General features: G+C 37.9%; 1 protein-coding gene across 1 annotated transcript in view; it reads right to left on the bottom strand.

Annotated features, from left to right (window-relative positions):
* Nucleotides 1–271: 271 nt before the first annotated feature.
* ITGA2 (integrin subunit alpha 2) overlaps nucleotides 272–15835 on the bottom strand; it is a 67102-nt gene continuing 51538 nt past the window's right edge. Inside the window, exons 22-30 of the mRNA XM_038170903.2 lie at nucleotides 15010–15086; nucleotides 14828–14911; nucleotides 11905–12007; nucleotides 10983–11093; nucleotides 10358–10462; nucleotides 9934–10047; nucleotides 7634–7723; nucleotides 4022–4138; nucleotides 272–3270 (exon numbers count right to left, since the gene is read on the bottom strand). Of these exons, the coding sequence (XP_038026831.2) occupies nucleotides 3181–3270; nucleotides 4022–4138; nucleotides 7634–7723; nucleotides 9934–10047; nucleotides 10358–10462; nucleotides 10983–11093; nucleotides 11905–12007; nucleotides 14828–14911; nucleotides 15010–15086 (891 nt within the window). The 3' untranslated portion in view covers nucleotides 272–3180. The remainder of the gene's footprint in view (nucleotides 3271–4021; nucleotides 4139–7633; nucleotides 7724–9933; nucleotides 10048–10357; nucleotides 10463–10982; nucleotides 11094–11904; nucleotides 12008–14827; nucleotides 14912–15009; nucleotides 15087–15835) is intronic.

Here is a 15835-nt window from a genome sequence, read left to right as displayed (position 1 = left end):
CACCGCTGTAACTGCAATCAGAGCTATCCAAATGCAGTTATTTTGCACTAATGTGAGCTGACAAGTAGTACTATTTACATTACTGGTAGTGTAATACTCATGACTATAACCTGAAAGATTTTAAATGCAGCTTCTTTGTAGCAGAGTCATCCCCTTAGGGTTTTTGCTATGTGCTACTGGAACAATGACATATTTGGCCCCATTTTATACAGTGCTTTTTCAGTAGCATTTGTTTTCTTCGGGGTGCTGTTTAAAAATAAATGAGTCTGTGTTCAGCAGTATTCTTGTTTTTATTGTAGTAATGCTGTTAGGCCCTCAGGTAGGCACCACAGAGATACAGTCCCTGCTCCCATAGAGCTTACATGCTAGCTTTCAGAAGTCAGTTTGCTTATAAACTCTCTCGTTCACAAATCTAAATGTAACTTTGAGTTTAGACTTGAATCTAGCACTTCAAGAAGTCAGCAACTAGATTCAGGACCAGAATCAGATATAGCTTGAAACTGTTGAAGGTATCCCTGACTTCTCTTCCTGCAAGCACAAACAGAAGCGTTTGCTGAAGCCCAGCATTTCAGAATATTATTTCACCTGTAACATGCTGTTTTAAAAAAGTAAAACTAACAAACAAAACAAACAAAAAAACAGTACAAAATATACATAATATTTCCAGCATTATTTGTGGCTGTGCCAACTTAAAAGTGCAGTAAACTCATCCATTACAAAAACTGTGAACTAGCCATGTAAGTATTAATCATAAAAGAAAAATGAAACTAGTAACTTGAAGTGCTTAAGATACAAAACCTTATGCATTGCAATGCCTTCCCTTTATTTTGGGAGAAGTCTTACTTCCAGGACTGAGGGGGAATCCTGTTGTCTGGGGCAAAAAAAAAAACAGAGTAGACTAGTGAATTGAATCATTGCTGCCCAGCTGATAAACTGTTAAATACCCAAGAAACTGGGTGTCTGCTACTAAGCTGTACTTGCCACCTAAGGTGGAAGAAGGAAGTCTAGTGACTGCCTAAATCATTTGTGGTGCAAGCAGAAACAGAAATGAAAGATGTTACAGTCTGCTCCATTGTGAAATTCGCCCTCTGGCCTGGATCGCAATGACCTTAGTTAGGCAGGAGTTTCTCATACATATAGGTGTGGGATTTTGTTTTCTTTCTCACAAGTTTATGCAAAAAATGAGGCAGACAAATTTTTATCATAATTTTTAGGGCATTTGCCTGCAGCGTTCATAACTATAGGTCAGGACCTTATTTTTTAGATCTATAAAATAACGGCTACATTTTTTTTAACTTGTTACACAATTGTTTTGTTCACAAAATCAGTTGATGGCAACAATCTTATTTGACAGTTAAGATCAGAATCCAGATTATTTTTCAGAATGTCAAAAAACAAAACCAAACAACAACAACAAAAAAAACACACCTCAAAATGTGTAACCTTTCATAGATACAAAATAAACCCAAAACACAAAATTATACTGAGCACAATGCAGCTGTCACTGCAAATGAAGCTGTTATTTGCCAGAGACTGGTTGGCCCATGAGTGATTAAAAAAGACTGAATGAAACTTTCAAATATGCTCACATCTAATTTTTGAAAAGTCCCTCAGAAAATAATTTGAAAGGTGCCTAGTCATACTGACAAACTAGGTTTGGGGGAATGAAAACATGACTTCAGGTTCTGAGTCAGTTAGACACATTTAAATGTTTTACTCTTCAAGTAAATCACCTTGAGTCAGAAACAATCTTACTTGCATGGCAGCATCCATAAAAAGACAACACACGCATTTTGTCTCACCACGGAACATATGTATAATTGCCAGAGTGAAAGGCAGACAAAAGGCCAAATCCCCTGACTGTTAACCAGTCTTACAGCATAGGATTTTGTGAGACCGACCTTTCATTAAAACCGGCCAGCATGTGATAAATTTGACATGTGTAACTTACACAAAGTCAACCATGTGTGCTCAGAGTTCATTCTGTGCACTACAGTACTTTACTGTATAAAGTATAAGTTAGCTTCTTCAAGACACGAAGACGTGGGACCAAATAAAACATGACAGGTAAGAAGGTCATACTCAACTTTGGTCTCTTGGAGGGCACTGAGATGCTAAAAAAAAAAAAAAAGTGCAGTACACAGTTTATAGAGCTTAGGTCTTCTCTGTCTTCTGTCCTAACAAGTGCATAGTTCCTCAGTCATTATCCCCTTTAATTCACTTCATGCTCTTGGTCTTGCAAAATCTTCTAGTACAGAAATAAAGGCAAGATCTTGAGTCTCTTCCCTACTTATGTCAAAAGCCAAACTGATGTCAGAGTGACTGCGCGTGTAAAGCCCAGTGTAACAGTATTGGTAGTGCTCCTCTAGTTGATATTTGAAAAAAGTCATAATATGGCAGAGAACACGGTGTAAGTGGTTATTAAATTCATATTTTCTTCTCGGAGACAGTATGCAGAATGCAGTTATATGTATTATTTGGCAATATTTAAAAAAAAAACAAACCACAGTGTACTTCAGTATTTTGTGACCATAATGCAAGGAATTTGGTGGTATTTTGGAACAGTATGCCTGTCCATTTGTTCTATAGCACACACAGACATCTTCATACACAGTTCCCACTTCATAGAATAATTAAGACAAAGGTTTACTGGTGCAAATCATTTCTCTAAAACAATAAGGATGGAGCTAGTCAATGAAAAAATGAGTTTTCTTCTCCCAGTCTGGAAGTGGTATTCACCACACATTCATCATCAACTTAATAGAAAGTGTCCTTTACACATATGGTATTTGTCAACTGAATTACGAACTGATGCTGTTCCACAATAATCTGAAATAAATTGCTGTGTTTCACTCTGCAGTGGATCAGAAGTGTTGCTGGCACAATATGTTACTGTAAACTCCGGACCTGCCAGTTCTAAAGGCTAAGTTTGTTTGAAAAGCAAAAATATACAAGAAAAGGCACTATAAATCATTTTTTGAAAAAACAAACAAACTGTCCTGCAGTTACTCTCATAATAGAGCAGAATCTGTAAAATATTTTCATCTATAAAAAAGACACTTTAATTAAAAATGTTTAAATGTTATTAAGCTTTAAGGCACTCTAGCTGAAGAACTGATTGTATCACAACTTCTGTTGGTGGCTCAGATCTCCTCTCTTTACACAGGTAACTCTTCATCTTCAGTCTTTGTCCTTTGTGAGTTCTGTAATTTCATCAATATCTTCTATATCCTGTGTCATTTTTTCATACTGTCTCTTGAAGAAGCCAACCTGTGAGAAGTATTAAAATAACAAGGTCACAATCAGTCATCAATAGTTATATTTCCTGGTTAATCTAAACAGTACTATGGTAGAAGTGCATGATGCATGCATGTGCACACATACAGTGTTTTATTTGTAAATGATTCCTAACTGTAAAGTGAAAGGAGCTGGACCTTAAACTCCTGCCTGGTACCACAAATGCCAAAACAGCAGTGCTGAGTAGCCAGTTGTCTCCCTGCCAAGGTACAGGGATCTCTAAGCTTCCTTGGTGTGCCAGGACTTCAAGAGCCAATGCTCTGGCACACACAAAAACTTTTCCCTCCCCCTTACCTAGATACCCTTTATAAATCACTTTTTGCCCTCACCCTTCTCTTTTTTTGTCTGTCCAGCGTATGTCCTCTCCTTGCTGATGTTTCCCATCCTTGCCCACTCAAAACATAAGAGTTCAGAGTCCAGTTGGTGAATCGTGGAGGGAGACAGGCAGTGTCAAAAGACAAAAATGCTGCTGCCCTCATTTTGTGCCATTGGCAGCCCATTTATCATTTCATGTTGCTAATTTCTATGGTGACTCACTTCAGAATTTTGATTTTAAAAGCATTTCTAAATGCTCCCATCAAGTGTGCAATGCCAATGCAATGTTATTCTTACTACCAAACTGTGTGTGCAATTTTGTTCAGCAGAATCGAGATTCCAGAGAAAATAGCCCAAATGTATTTATCCCTTTCTGCTTTTCTTTTTAAGTATATAAACACCTACTTACTTTCCATAAAACAGCAACCAGTATTAACAGCAAGAGGAGTCCAGCCAATATACTGCCAATCACAACACCAATGGGTATCTCAGCTTTCTCATCTGGCTTCATTACTGTAACTGGGATCTAAAAGCAGAGAGATTATGCATTAAGGGTTAACGTTAACTGCACGTTAAGTAGGATTTGTAAACCAAATACTTATCAAGAATAGCTGTGCTGCATGCATTCCAGGATCAATGACTGGAACATGCCAGGGAACTGCAAACCTTTCACTGGTGTTCATAAACACCTGCTTTCACCACAGTAGCACAGGGCAGTGCCATTTAACCATTAGGGACCCTCATCACTCTTGGCTATACACAACAGGCAGAGAAGCAATCTCTTCCTTTCAGCTTTCTGCCTTTCCAAGAAAGAGTTCTTTCACAGTTGTCCCCACAATACATGGACACCCTACCACTAGGTAAACCACAGATTCTTCAGTGCAGGCTGGGAATAGCCTTGCCCCATCTGCTCAGAACAGACAGTTCTCCTGCTCTCTAGCTGATGCTAGAGAAGAGCTACGTCCAGCTGAGTGTTTACAGAATCCATTATTTGTGGTGGGCAACCGTAGGAGGCAATACTAATCGGAGGCCAGACACCACCATGCAGTCACTGTGGCTGCTCAAATTTCTTCCCTCCTGCCTGGCAGTACCACCTCAGTCTCCTTTGTCTGCTGTTCCTGCCTTCCTGGAAACCACAAAACAGCTTGCTAGTCTTCTCGTGTTAATCTGTGTTCTCCTGAGTTAACTTTATGGATTTGCAGTAAGATGTATGGGTCAAACAGGAGTGCTTCTAGCACACCTGTGCTTCCTGAGCAATACTAGAGAGCTCACAGAACAGCATAGTGTCTGTAAATTCATTTTCAGGTGATACTGTATCTAGTTACATTGAGTATAACCAACTGTATAGTTACATCTAACACAGTTGCTCAGGGAGATATTGCTCTAATATTTATGAACTGTCAAATCTTTGGATTTAAGCTTGGAATGACATGCATTTAGCATGAAGACTTTTTTTTTCTTTCCTGAAACATGATAAAAGAAGTCATGTTGGTTTACTTTCTTCAGGTTGCTTGCTCAGTGCATTTGTCTGGTGTAATTTAATCCTAAACTTTCTGGGAAACTTGCACTGAACTGACATCTCGGTGATTTAAGTCATTTCTGCTGGAAGGCTCTAATGTTGTGTTAGTTGTGGCTATATGTATTCATTTCACTGAGGCAGGCTGGCTTTAGGTATTTTCTAACAGAATAGCTGTAATGATGATTGTAGCAGGTTAATGTTATGTCCTCCAGCTGGCAGTCTTTCCCAACTTGGAAAAAAACTGAAAGCTTTTACGCACAAATATCAAGCAGCTTCCCCACCTAGAATCACATTAATTTATTTGACTACATGTCAATCCAGCTCATCGAAATTATATAAAAAAAAAAACACAGTGTAATTTCTATGTGCAGCCTGCCTAATAATGCTTTCTGTATTAGATTAACAGGGAAGTGGCACTACTGGAATGGTAAATCTATGCCTAAGAACAAATGTCTTCCTTAAAGTCAAACTGCGGTCAGTAAGACACTGTGGCTGGAATTCACCTCATCTAACACTGTGTCTACCTACAAGTTAGCCCTTGGCTTCCAATGGAGAAGGATGGCCTTTTTTTCGGGCACAATTCATCTTCTGATTTTTAGCAGCACCTTTGAGATGAATGGCATCTCAAAAATACCTATTCTTTCTATTGATTAGGGTTTATAGGAGTACTAACTCTTGTGTGGATATCTAATGTAGTTACTAAGATGGATTAATCCTACCACCTCAGTAGGAAATAAACTCAGATTGATACTGCACTGTCCCATTCCAACTAAGTGTGAAAGGGCAAAAAGTGGGTACCACTCTGTGCTCCCAAGCACTGTGTGCAGTGCTGGGTACTTGCACCATCTCTGGAGTGGCAAAGGAAACTGCCCTAGGGAGAGTGTATGGTACTCTGCCATTTGTCAGCTGGCATATTTGCCAAGAGTCTTCACAGGGCAAGAGGCTGTCGAGTAAGAATTAGACTGTAAACTTCACTAAAACACATTGTGTTTCTTAGGAACCCCGTGGATTACTTTCAGGGTCTGCTCAGCCACTGCCTCAGAGCTGTAGAAGTCCCAGCTGCAGATCATAGAATCCTTTAGGTTGGAAAAGACCTCTCAGATCATCAAGTCCAACTGATGTTTTAATGGCTGGCTGAGGAACTACCTATTATTTGTCATCTAACTTAAGTAAGAGTAATTTGAATAGCTGAATTCTGGTGCTCCTGGAATCACCAAAAGCAATGCTGGAAATATAAATTTGGTAGTATCATGGTCAATTTGGTAGTATCATGGTCCAACCAAGGAAAAATACACAGTGAGCTATTTAAAAAATCTGTACCATAAGTGGAATATTTGTATTGTATGTTAATGAGTATCATATCCTAGCAGAAGCAGTATCATGTCACAAAACAGAGACACTCAGCAGACTTCAAATACAGGTGTGTAATTTTTCTACAAAAAAAATGGCATTAGTTCCAGGCCTATGCATCTATTTCCTTTCCTTCTTCAGGGTTTGTAGGTTTCCTAGGATAGAAGGGTCTGTTTAGAGGTTCCTTGAAATAATAAAATAAAAATAAAATTTCTCCATGAGAAAATACTGAAAAAATAGTACTGGAATATAGTCTTATTTCCACATTCAGATCAGCTGGTCAGTAACTGTCTTGGTACACACTTAACTGAATTTTCCACTGCCTGTGAATGGACTATACTAGATACTCTCACAGTCTCCCTTACTAATTTGTATTTTGGTCTTCAAAGGACTTGGTTATTTTTTATGGGTGAAAGAGGCTGGTAACTCCTGTAAAAATAAATCTAAACTTAGTCTTGCAAATGGAAGAGTGTCACTTTCTAGATAAGTCAGGAGAACAAGGTATTTTATTGTTATTATTACAACAGCCCAGCGAAAATGTATTCTTAAGCACTTATCCCTGGGAAAAGGATTCTAAACTAGCAAAGTGGTAGTTTGGTGACTTTTCATAAGATTAGCTGTGTCCATATTGTCCATATGCAGCCATTCCATATGCAAAAATGCTCCTCAGTCTTTCACGAATGAGATTAAGCATACTTGCTGGAGAGCTGTACAAAACATCTGTCTACAAACATCAAACTAAATACACTTAACAGAAGACTATAAAACGGATTTGCTAGAATGTTTCCCAGAGCTCATATATCTACAGCAATTAATTCTGTTGGAGAAAGAAGTCCAAATTTTGATCTTTTCATGCACAGAAAACTGAATGAGTTTCGGAACTTTTCAGCTGAGTTTTGCTGATAGTTCTCCTATCTATTTAAAATCTGCAGGTTTTAACCGTCTTGTTTATATAGCAGTCAGCTGAAATTAAAACATGTTAGTAACTTAAGGGAGTTTGTATATAACCAAAAGGATACATTAGTTCAACATACTCAGATGTCATCAGAGCTTGTAATTTGCTATGTACTGCTAAATGACACTGAAAATTACATGTTATCAGTTTAATTCAAGAAAAGAGAGATTGAAAAAGTCTACTTATACTTCACTTACAGTTAGGGTATTCTCTCCAATCATAAATAAATCAGTGTTATGTGTATTGATTTCTGCCTCTGCGGAGAGTTGCAATGTCTGGAAAGTTGACTGAAAGAGAAGATTAAGAAAAAAACAACTGTAAAGCTCTGTTACAGGACAACTCATTAGAATATAGACATCCTAAAGTAATTATCTTGTTTTGAAATGAAGTCTTCAGAACCAGAAGAAATTCACAGTAAGAAAATTAAGAAAATTAAGAAAATTAAAATGATATTTCTTTTTATTTGTCCCAAGATAAAGTGCATACGGAAGTAATTATGTATCAGTAATACAGACTTAATTTTGCTATTTTTATTAACTTTTCCTCTTTAACGAATAGTTCAAACAAAATAGAAGAATTGGATTATATACCCATTTTTATAGTCATTTCAAATCTGTGGCTTCTGCTAGCTGAGAAGAGATAGGGAAAAATATAACGGTGAGAAAGGGAGAAATCTCTCTGGCCTTTGAAAGAAATGGAAATTGGATGTTCTTTCCCTTCTCTTCCCCCTCACCTCTATCCAATGCTTCTCTGTTTTTCCTCATTTATTTTTTCCTACCATGGCTTGTTCCTCTCCACTAGTCAAACTCTGACATCATGCCCTCAGCTTAAACAAAGACAACAAAAATCTAGGCCAATTCCCAATTGAAATGAGATCTTATGCCAGATACCACTTCCTCTGCAAATGTATCCAGAGGCAGAGGAGCACGGCTGTGCTTATTCTGCCATTTCAGTGTTGGTCTTAAACCCATGCCTTAGGCTTGGCGATTCCTGATTCCCACAGGACTGCTGAGAACAGATTCAGGTTATGGGAGCACTAGCCAGCCATTCTAGAAGCAGTGAGTGCTTTGTCTTTTTGCCTCTGCAGCCATATATCTGCAGTTGGTTCTAAAAAGCCTACAGCCACTGGCAGGACCAGGCATGGTGGACTTGACAGAGGGAACATGAGCTACCAAGGCATTGAATTGACTGTGCAGGTTACCGCTACCTGCATAAGTAGTCTGTCCTGCATTCCTAGATATGTAGAAACCTGCTTATGCATGATTCAAAGCACCTTGCTGATTCCTAAACACATCTTTCTTTGCTTTGATTAGCAGGTATCAGCAAATCTGCTGCCTTCTCCTTAGGCAGTGATTGATAACCACTAAATAACAAGGCTATGATGTGCATCATTGAGTGCTTGCAAGGGTATTTGCACTGACAATCAAACAGAAAACAAAATAGAAAACAAAATGGAAGATGAGAGGAGAACTAGAACATTCAGTCTTCCCTTCCCATCTCCCAGTGGAAAACAAATTGTTTCCATGCACTGTCTTGTGAGGGTAGCAACCTTTTACTCAGGCCTCCACCTTCTGCATATCTATCAGCACTAACAAATGTTCTTGACCCAGCTGACTTGAAAAACACCATCTTTAAAGACAGGCAGATGCTTTTCTTCACACACTTGCATAAGTATATTACATTATCAACCTGACCTTTTCCTTTAAGTGCTGAAAGATGAAGCTGACAACAATCCTGCTGTTCAATGTCAATACCTGCCATCAGACTCGCCAGACAGACTAATGAGACTGCGTCATGTTCCTGATGCTCTGTGCAAGCCTAGGACAGTTTGGTTGGTTGCCTAGCTGAGGAGCCAACATAGTCTCATTTCAGAAGTCTGGTAATTCAAGATGATTTATATTCTGGAGGACACATTATGATTTAAAATGGGAAAGTCAAGGTTTTATTGATGCATATTTTTAAGCATCCTCTAGCTCTTTAAGCAAGGAATGTTTCCTTGACACCAACTCTGATAAAAACAAAAAGTCAATTTAAAATAAAAATCCACACCTTCTCTAGCAAATATAACTGGCAGCACCAATAGGTTTTTCGTATTTTGATGTGACTTAAAATGATCACTATGTAGCCTATGACATTCAAAAGCTAAAAGCAACATTATTTTCCAGGCTATGACTATACTCTGCTCTGCTGTCCTACATCGAATTTTGTGGAAACTCTAGTTCACCTTAAATGAATTTAACAGATGCAGAAAATGTTTTTATAGCTATGAAGGTCTGTATTATCACTGTATTTTCTTAGAGTTTGTCCTGGACTGAAATTTGCAGTTCTGTTATGCTGCCTCACTTTTTTATTCAACTTTTCAATCTGGAAAAGCACAATAACATAAAAGAGTATCTTTCTAGATTGGAAAGTTCTCTTTAATGAACTTTAAAAAAATACCAGGAACTAGGAAATACTTGGGTATTGGTTCCTTCATGAAGAAGCAGGTGATACTCACAGCAGCAAAAGTACCATTCCAGATCCGGGTGGAGACATTCACAAAATACTCTCCTTTCAGCACAAGGTCTTCCAGTTTGCATGTGATGGTACTGCACTTTGCATTTTTACAGTTCTTCCAGGGAAAACAGCAAGGAGAGACAACAGCATGTGTTAAAAAGTACACTGTAACAATAGGTCCTTTAATATCCAGTTTAAAATTTTACTATTCTGTGCCTGCAAATTGAGTGCTTGCACACAGTGAAGAACATGTAGTGCTGCTTCTCTCTAAGACAGATGCAGGATGTGTGAGAATATCCACAGGAGGCACTCCTGCACTGTGAGTGAAAAACGCCATGGCCACCACAGCCATCCCCAGAGGTACAGCAGTAATTATCAGCTCTGCACCCCTGTCCTGCGGTAATGCAGACCTGACGTGTACTCACCATTTCTTTCAAAGCTCTGAAATTCTCTTTCTTGAAGGATGCAGAGTAAGGTCTTTTTCCTATTTGCAGTGGATTTATCTGAGCTTGACAAGTAACACCTCTGGCCTAGGAAAGGGATGGCAGGAATTAAACTGGTTGACCTCGTACTCCAAAATGTATAGTTGTCATAACAATATATACTTCTGATGACATGGTGGCTGTGAAATTATAGGTTGTGGATTATGTAATACTGGGTGATTTTGGAATCTAACAGACTATGTATTTTAATCAGAATTAAACTACTCTTATAAATTCCCCCCCCCCCCAGACTAAATTGAAAGTTTTGTCCTGATCTAAAAATTCCATTTTTACTATTGTCTTCCCAGGATCTTGGAGAACCACCTAATTCCAGGGTCATATGAAAAGTCAGCTGTGGACCGTACAGATAATTGGCATCTGCTAAGGAATAGACTGGTGTACCGTTGATGTTGTGGTCCTCCCCCATCCCTTTGTAGGAAGGGGCATGGGGCATACAGAAATGGCAGGGATTATCTGAATCTCAGATACACTGTGAAGGAAATAACTGATGTAAATGGTGCTGGTTAAAACCCCCAAACATATCAGCTTATATAGTGCAGTTCTTCACCTGATCTGTGTCAATTGCAGTTAGGTACATCAATGGGTTGTCTTTGTTGGTCAGCTCTGGAAGAAGGATTTTCACAGTTGCCATCTTCACAGGAATTCCTCCTGTTGTTACCTGCAAAATAAATAGCTCACAATTAATTTAGCAATACTTTTATACACATGAAGTATTTGGTATAATAAGAAAATCAGAAATCACAGACGATTATGGAAGAACTGGATTCCTTTTGCATCAATGTTTTTGTATTGTCACATTTACTGGGGTAAACAATGAAATTATGCCCTAGTGGAAAGCATACTCTATAGCTTCAGGCCCCTACCTGTTTCCTTAGCAAAGCTCTTATTATCTGCATTAAATATTTTTTGAAAAGCAAAAATTCTACAACAGCCAACAGGCTTTTACAAAAGCAGTTACAAGAATATAAAGGGAATATAATTAAAGTTTCTTCCATGTTGCATATTTGTATCTTTTTTTTTTTTTTTTTGAGCTGTGTAATAAATGCTGTGATCTGGCTAGTTCCTGCATCTTGTTTGAGCACTTAACCCTTGCCAAACTTCCGATTTCAAAGTCCAAGCTTGCAAAGACTTGTTTTCCTTTATCAAGTGAGCAGAAGACAAATTAACTCTGTGAACAAATAGTGTAAGCTGGCCTGAAGTTAATATTAACTCTCTTCCAAATACGTAAACAGTGCAGTACCAATCGCTCCACCATTCTACTTAAGTTCAAATTTCATTTTTGACCTCATGAAGATTGTAAAGATTTATCCCTCCTGCTATTTGCAATTTTCTTCCCCTATTTGACTGATTCAAAAGCATCAAAATCAGATAGTGAAATCAGAAGCATTTTTTTTCAACTGCGTTTTGGGACCCAGCTGCAGGCGGAGGTAATGCAGCTTCTCAAAACAGAAACAGAAACATTTACTAACCTTAACTGAGAAGTTGAATGCGGGGCCAATATCTTCAAAATTATTCACAGTGGAAGGAATGTTATGACCAGAGTATACTTCATAGAAGTTGATGTTGGCAAGCCTAGTTAACAACCATAAAACAATACATTTCAGTTTGGCAGCTACTTTGAAAACATATGTAACTGAATGTGCTTTGGTTTGTTCTAAGTTTGTGAATCAGGTCAGAATTATAATTGCAGGAAAATCAGTCACTTGTACTGCTGTTTGAACTTTAAAAATTTAGTTAAGAAAATAAGTACTATACTGAAGCCCAAAGCCAACTGAGCACATGAAGACAGCAGGGCAGCATGAGATGTAGGTTCTGTTCAAACTCGTGCTTGGCAAGTGCATCTAGAACCCTATTGCAAGCTCCCCTCCCAGGCAGAAATTACAACTTTTGGCCCTAATGCCCTGTGCTACAAGTGGGTTTGTTTCCTCACTGCCTGGGTGTGGAAACACACAGCACCCTGTTTGTATGCATGCCACATACCTTACAGCCCTCAGTCTGCTCTCATCCACTTTCTTAATTACTATTGTTTTTATCATTCAAAATTTCTAAAGTAATGTGAAGGTGGTTGCAGCCCGCTATATCATGAAATTACAAGTGTGAGATGGAAAAACAGGTTGTGAGGGCCTGTGGATGCTCAAGGGGTTCAACCAGGTGAGCCTGTGCTCAAAGACAACAGAAACATCCCTGTGTAGTTAATTGCATCCATGTGCTCCTTGTGACCACCTACTACTGCTGAACCACTCCATAATCTTTTTGGTGTTCATCCTACAGGAGGCTTAGTTGAGTAGTTTTGAATACGAAAAGCTAGTGAGTGAGTTAACAAGGAGCTATCATGACTCCTTACATCAGCTCTTCATGTAGCACACAGCACAGATCCCTTCTGTTTGGCAATGCAGCTGTATCCAGTTAATCTGGGTAACATCTGTGTACACAATCCCAAACTAATGTGTGCAGTCTCAAAGAGATGTTTTCTGATCAGTTGTGTTCTTCCATACTGTTTCAGGAATCCTTCTCATTTCTTCATGCTTCCTCCCAAGGGCCCTTTCCTCAAAGACCCTCCTGACAAGGTGTGCTAGGAAAGCCCCCATAAAGCATTTTCTGCTTCCTTACTGCTCAAATATCCAGCCTTTCTAGTTTACATGGTATCAGATTCCTTGTCCTCGCAGAAGTCACTGATAAGACTGATTCCCACCTCTGAAAACCCACATCAGGAGATTTTTCACTAGAAAAGCCTATCTTCAATGAGTTGATACTTTCTTCTCGACCCTTGTAAATTAAAAAGTTAGTTATTTGCTAAATTACCTGCCTCAGGAAGGAGCTATTTCCAGATAGATATTTCCTAAGTGTTAGAGGGTGTATAAATGAGCTATCTCCAAGGGAAGCACTAAAAATTGTGCATTGGCTTAATGTGTACTTCCTTTAAGCTGGCTCATCACCAAAAATAACTAAAATCTTTTTTCCAACTCTAGAGATTCCTTCATGCCCTGACTTGCATATGAAATTGCATTTTCTCATACTTCAGGAGATGCATCTGAACTTGAAACACTATTTTATCTTGAGTAACTCTTTTACAGGCTCTCTGCCTGGTCTTTTCTGAAGCACTGAGCTTCTGTTCTTCGTGCTCAGTTAAATTAAATTTGCTGATTAAATTTGCGCTTTTTCAAATTTCTCAGGAACTACTACTTAAGTTGGTGTGATAGGCACCTACTCAGATGCTTCTGTAGTCTCTGCGCTGCTGCTAACTTGAATAATAAAAATCTCTTCTGCTGATGTCTCATGTGACTTTCCCAGTTAGTTGAAAGAACTTGCATCACTAACCTAAATACATGCATTTAAGCAACTTAAAAAATCTGAAAAATTCTGCAAGACTATAATTGGTGCACCCAACTGTGGTGAATCCTGGGTCTGATAATATTTTGAAACTGCTACTGCAAATTAAAATCAGCTTCTGTACTGTGGGTCCATATTTGTGCCACGACCTGAGCTAGTTCTTGTGGTTACAGTGGCCTTTGAACGTTTGTTTCCTAAATTCTGTATAGCTTCCTCTTTTTCACTCTTCTGTCATGGTTTGAGCAATTGCTGTTTGTTTTCTACCATTTTGCATTTGTTAATTTTGGAATGCTTTGGGAGGTAAAGGTCTTTTTTTCCACTAACAGTGACTAAGTGCATCAGATGTAACTAAATATTATATCCTACAAATCCAGCAATTAGGAAAGATGAACACATTTTTTTCTTTGATGGAAAGTAAAATATTCTGTCTTAAACTAAGAGTCAAATCAGTATATTTTTGTTTCATTTGTAATTTTGGATAAACTGTAACTGGAATTATTCTTGTCTAGAACTGTAACAGATTAATTATTAATTTCAGTACATCCAAAAACACTGCATATTTCAAGGGCTGAAGATAATAAGTTTCAAGGGCATGAAATTCTCATTCTCCTTAATGTTCTTTGCTGAGAGAGGTATGGATTTGAACTGGAATGTTTTGTTTTGTTCAGTTTTGATCTGTTTAACTTCAGATTTGATCCAACTTCAGTAACATCTGAGAACCAGAGACTGATCCTGATATAGCGTATACTAATTTTATTATCAAAACCATAGGCAGTGTTTGAGTTTTATACATATTCCACCCATGTGAGCATCTGATCACCTGTAACAATTGTACAACGGTAAACATGGATCCCTAATTTCTTACTACATATTCTATAAATTTTTATGTGTAAGATTACTGGAAGAACATGAAGTTCTGCTATTGTTGACAATATAAAAATTTCTTATGAATTCCAAAATAAAAATAAGTTTCAGTATATTATCAGTGGTCTTTCAGGACTGTTACTATATTCTAATGTCTTTGAAGGAAATGACAATGACTTTTTCCATTATTTAACATACCTTGTGAAGTGAATTTCTGCATCATACCGCAAAGGAATTGATAAGCTGATCTGGTTGTCCTGTTCTTGCTCTTCATTGCTTTCACTGTTCAACAAAACACATTTAAGTCAGGTGTTACAATATTATTTTGAACAAATATTGTATTAATACAAAATTTGCTTCCATAAAATTATATACTTTACCTCAAGGCATGAAAACTTAGAACTGCCATATTCTGAAGATTTTTCAGGTTAAAATCAAAACTAATATCAAAAGATACCTGCGGAAGAGACAAGAACACCAAGAACACTTAGCAATAGCGACACAACTATTCCTCTGAGCAAACATCTAGAACTTTTCTCTGTAACTGAATTTTCCTATTTCTGTGTACTATTTCAGTAGCTCTAAGACTACAGAATCTTTTTTCTCTCTTATGTACAAATTGACATCATTTTGTAAACATTAGCTATAAGCACTTTCAAGTGATACATGACTAGCTACAAGCTGCAACAAAAGGTGTTTGCACTGCTTCAATCACATTCTTAAACACCAGCACTTACACAAGCTTTTTATTTGCATTTTAATTTGATTCATTGCATCAGGTTCACTTTGATGAATGCCATTAAAAGTTCAGAACAAACAAGCCTTTTATTTTTATTTTTTTATTATTTTGATTTTTTTGGTTTAGCAGAATGTCATATTACCTCTGGCAAATTTCTTATTGCTCCAATTGATTATTATAGAGGCTGGAAGACTATTTCTCTTTTGCCCCAGGGGAATAAGAGGTTAAGATCCACAAAAACAGGGATACCCCTAAATTTTATGGGATATAAGAGAAAAAGTTTATATGATCAATCCTAGGGCTGTGTGGGCCACCCCTCTCATCTCAGTCTGATGGAATTGTGCTGTGCTCCCAAGAGGCTATGCACAGTGCCTGACTGCTCTCAGTCCCCAGCCTTCATTCTCCAAGAGTTACAGAGCTACAGAGGATCCACGGGTGGAAATAAATGTGTTTTAGAACTATTTTTT

This window comes from Anas platyrhynchos, chromosome Z (assembly GCF_047663525.1).
Source record: "Anas platyrhynchos isolate ZD024472 breed Pekin duck chromosome Z, IASCAAS_PekinDuck_T2T, whole genome shotgun sequence".
Classification (NCBI taxonomy): domain Eukaryota; kingdom Metazoa; phylum Chordata; class Aves; order Anseriformes; family Anatidae; genus Anas; species Anas platyrhynchos.
The sequence above is the reverse complement of the archived record's forward strand: the minus strand, read 5'-3'. Positions and strand labels throughout refer to the sequence as shown.